We start from the raw sequence: 4374 nt of genomic DNA, 5'->3' as shown, positions 1-4374 counted from the left end.
TCCCATAGAGCAAATAGATCCACAAGGACAGAGATTTATTAACAAAGATGAAGATCTAAGTGTGTGCTGACTTTGATTTGATGTTCAATCATTGAAAGTATTTTCATACTTCCCTCGTTACCAGTTAAGTAGAAACTCATATATTCTTGTCAATAACAATATGACATATGTGCAGAAGTTTTTTTTTATTTGTTTTTTATGAATTATTTTTGTAATGTATCAAAGTGTGAGTCGAAAAAAGAGATGTATCTTTTTAGTAGTATCATTTCTTAATTCATTTTGAATTCATGTACCAAATAATAATAATAATAATAAATAAATAATAAATTTGAATTTTATGTTTTTCTACAACATTATGTCCATGTGTCATGGCCACCACTGCAGGAATATGACAGAGAAATGAAAGAAGGGAGGGAGGTGGGGCACAGAGCCCAAGAATTTCAATACAAAACAGAAGCAGAGGTAAGGCGAGAATATAAAGAGGAGGGGTGAGTTTTGGTAGTTTTTCACAAATCTGGTTTTTAGGTTTGCATGTCCATAGAGCAAAGCAAAAAGACCCACAAGGACAAATGAGCCCCTCCTTTCCTTCCATCATCATATGACTCACAAGTAAATCTAAGAATCAAAAGACATTTATGCATATGCAATCAACTCCTTTCCCCTGTTCCCCAAAACCACACAACCATTACCACCTTTGAAAACTTCCCAAAAACCCAAAGGTTTGAACTCTAGACAGTGAAATTAAAACACCAAATTCTTAGATTTGTGGGTTGTTTTCTATTCTCAATATGAGTAACTGGTTGGGGTTTTCTCTCACTCCACACTTGAGGATCCATGAAGGCTATGGTGGGGGAGAAGATCAACAAGACCATGGAGGAGGAGGAGGAGGAGGAGGAGGCTTCACTTCTCAAATGACCATCATGCCCTTGCGCTCTGATGGGTCTCTTTGTGTTCCTCCTGCTGATCCTTTCAGGCGACCCAATGGTTCTGAAGGTATTGCATGTCACTGTTAGGACATGGTTTCTTTGATCTCTTGGTGGGTTTTATTTTTATGTGCAGGTTTTGACTTTTGATAATCACTTTGAGTGTTTTACTTGGCATGGTGATTTTGGAAGATTGGAGATATGAAAACCACATGGGTGCAACAAGTGTCACAGACCCAAATGATGAAGGGGGTCCAAAGCTTGAAGATTTCTTGGGCAGCTGCTACTCAAGCTCTCCCCCTCCAAGTGAAACCAAAGTCTACAATTGCCAAAGTACCCAACAAGACCAAAACCCAGAAACCATCTCTCAGATCAATGTTAATGAGGCCCCAAACTTCAACCCCACCACCAACAATGGAGAAGACAACAACAACAACCACCACCTAATTCAACCATACAGCCATTATTGTACTCTAAACCCACCAAGCCTCATCCAAAGTAATGGCATGTACAAATCTTGGTTGGGCCAAACGGTACCGTTTTCTGATGAAAAATCAACACCATGTGGTGATCACCACCAGGCAAATGGCAACAGCTTTCATCAGTCATCTCTCTCTCTCACTATGAGCCCAAGCTTACAACAAAATGGTAATAATATGGGCGCAATCTCTCAACTGCAAATAGTGGAAAGCAAGAAAAGGCCTGTTGGGAAATCTGCAGCTAGAGAACCAGTTCCTAGAAAATCTATTGACACTTTTGGTCAGCGAACTTCTCAGTTCCGTGGTGTCACCAGGTAATATAACACTACCAACTTTTTTTTTTTCCTTTAAAAAAAAAAAACTGAGTTCTCAAAAAAAAAAAAAAAAACACTGAAAAATACTTTTGTGGGATGAAATTATTGTTATAGGCATAGGTGGACTGGGAGATATGAGGCCCATCTGTGGGATAATAGTTGCAGAAAAGAAGGGCAAACAAGGAAAGGAAGGCAAGGTGAGTTTTTTTTTTTCTTTCTTTTTCTTTCCAGATTGTTTTTTGGTGATGGAAGAAAGATTGTTTCCTTAGTTTCTTTTTTTGGGTACTTTTGTTTGTTAAAGGAATATACTAACGGTCTGGTATTTTGTTTCGTGCAATTTTCTTCTGGGTTGGTGGTCTTTCTTCACATCTTCAACATTATTGCAACTGCAGTTTATCTGGGTAAGTGAATCTAGTAGCTCTGATGCTGTGATACGCATTGCATGCTGTTTCTTTATTGATCTTGTGGACGTACTTTTTCTCTTTGAATTTTGTATATAGTTGAACATTAAATTTTTTATATTTTTTAAAAAATAAAAATATATATGGTGCATTGGAAGGTGTGATATATGATTTAATAACCTTCATATTCCCTTCCTGCAATACGATCATCAGGTGGTTATGATAAGGAGGAAAAAGCAGCAAGGGCATATGATTTAGCTGCACTCAAGTATTGGGGTTCAACTACCCACATTAATTTTCCTGTGAGTTTTGTTATTACCTCAAGAAATTCAGGAAAAAAAAATTCTTGTATTGGGAATAACTTAACGCTATTTTGCTATCTATCGCCGTTGCATGAAAGTCTCTCTCTTAGAAATTAAGTAAAAGCCCTGCTTCACTTTTTGTGACAATATTTAAAACCATTATGCAATTCTATATGCTTTTGATATTGTTGTTGCTCAGCTAAGTACTTATGAGAGAGAGTTGGAAGAGATGAAGAACATGACAAGGCAAGAATTTGTAGCCAATTTGAGAAGGTATATACCCTTTATCATCAGCACTTTTTTCAACTTGATACCTATTGGACCATACTTTTCTGTTACCATTTTTTTCTTTTCTTTTTATGCTTTGTTTTTTATTTATTTTAAAGTCTGAATGGCATCTTTTGATGTTGTGTAGGAAAAGCAGTGGGTTTTCAAGAGGAGCTTCTGTGTACAGAGGAGTGACAAGGTATGGCAGAAATCCAACTTTAATAATAGAGTTGCCATTATTTTCTGCATTTGCAGCCTTTTTTTCAATTATAATAGGCAATAATAGGCAAACATTATTAAAAAAATGTCCATATGATATCAAAACATATGTAAACATAGTACACCATTATTCAAGGCCTCCCCATCCAATTTCCTATCCTTTTCCTCTTGTCTGTCAAAACCTTGTTTTCTTTGTCCTGACAGACACCATCAGCATGGAAGGTGGCAAGCTAGAATTGGCAGGGTGGCTGGAAACAAAGACTTGTACTTGGGAACATTTAGTAAGTTTTTTTTTACCTTCTTGCTATGAAATGATGACCAATTGATCTGTTCATTTAAGAATAAACTCATGGTTAACAACTTCTGATCAATTTTGATCAACTGTTATATCCAATTCCTAAATATGATAGGCACACAAGAAGAAGCAGCTGAGGCTTATGACATTGCTGCAATCAAGTTTAGGGGAACAAGTGCTGTAACCAACTTTGATATGAGTAGGTATGATGTGAAGAGAATTTGCTCAAGCTCCACCCTAATTGCCAGTGAGCTGGCCAAGCGTTTGCCGAAAGACTCTACTCCGGCGGCAATCGAAGACTTCAATTCTTGTGGATCATCTACTTCTGCACAACCCCTTTTGGCCATAGCAAGTGGTGAACCGTGTGATGACATGGCTGAAATGGTGTGGAACGGTAATAATGCAGAGGATCATTCCCATTCACATCATGAGAATTCAAACACCACCAACAATGCAGCATTGGGTGCTTCAAGCAGCAGGAACTCTTCAAGCCCACAAAGCCCCAAGTGCTCATTTGGCCACACTAGTGAGTTTGGCCTTGGTGGAGGAGACTATTCCCATGCTTATTTCTCATTGCAGGGTGCTAAGTATGAAGATGGCAATGGTGGTGGGAATGATCATTCAAGGCTTGGAAATCTTGGTTTGGTTCCACAAGTGCCTATGTTTGCACTATGGAATGACTGATTAGTGGAAAAGAGCTGTGTTTTAATTTTAAGCATAATTAAGGAACACAAATTAGTCTAGGGAGAATTGGTTAATTTGTGGTGGAAGAAATTAAGCAAGCTAGGTAGATGGTAGGAAGTTAAAAAAAAAATTACCTGGAAATGTGGGTTGAGTTGTTCTAAAAGCCCTAACAGTTAATGTTTTGGTGTTGCATCTTGTTAACTGTAACTGATATTATCATCCAAAAGAACAAACAGAAATTAATTAGTGGTGAAAGTTAATTTCTTTGTCACTGTCAGAATGGAAAAGGCTGCATTTTGCTGTGTGATCAGCTGACCAAATCTAGCAGCTGATTTCAGCCCCTTTAATTGTGATGAATGACACTTTGAAAAAGGAAGAAAAATTATAAACAATAAATACTGATCAAGTACTTATTTTTTAGTTTAGTTTTGGTTCAGTGGTTCACCTACCAAAATATTTGCTGCCGCCTGAAGTTTAACTCCTTTAATAT

At 37.4% G+C, this 4374-nt stretch overlaps 1 protein-coding gene across 2 annotated transcripts; it reads left to right on the top strand.

The window, feature by feature from the left end:
* On the top strand, positions 469-4061 carry LOC18782725 (AP2-like ethylene-responsive transcription factor AIL1). Of its 2 annotated transcripts, XM_020560827.1 has the most exons (9): positions 789-993; positions 1116-1716; positions 1831-1913; positions 2109-2117; positions 2331-2419; positions 2619-2692; positions 2835-2885; positions 3110-3186; positions 3316-4051. In XM_020560827.1, the coding sequence occupies exons 1-9, from the start codon at positions 789-791 to the stop codon at positions 3882-3884; spliced, it is 1758 nt and encodes a 585-aa protein (XP_020416416.1). In that variant the 3' UTR covers positions 3885-4051. The 2 variants fall into 2 exon arrangements, with proteins under 2 accessions (XP_020416415.1, XP_020416416.1); XM_020560826.1 differs by having other exon boundaries at positions 469-993; positions 1831-2117; positions 3316-4061.

The sequence above is a fragment of the Prunus persica genome, chromosome G3 (assembly GCF_000346465.2).
Source record: "Prunus persica cultivar Lovell chromosome G3, Prunus_persica_NCBIv2, whole genome shotgun sequence".
Taxonomy (NCBI): Eukaryota; Viridiplantae; Streptophyta; class Magnoliopsida; order Rosales; family Rosaceae; genus Prunus; species Prunus persica.
This window is presented reverse-complemented; position numbering and strand designations above follow the sequence as displayed.

Coding starts and splice junctions, on each gene's coding strand:
- LOC18782725 (XM_020560826.1), top strand. CDS start 789: ATGAGTAACTGGTTGGGGTTTTCTCTCACTCCACACTTGAGGATCCAT. Junction 994..1,115: donor GCGACCCAATGGTTCTGAAG/GTATTGCATGTC, acceptor TGATTTTGGAAG/ATTGGAGATATGAAAACCAC. Junction 2,886..3,109: donor GTGTACAGAGGAGTGACAAG/GTATGGCAGAAA, acceptor TTGTCCTGACAG/ACACCATCAGCATGGAAGGT.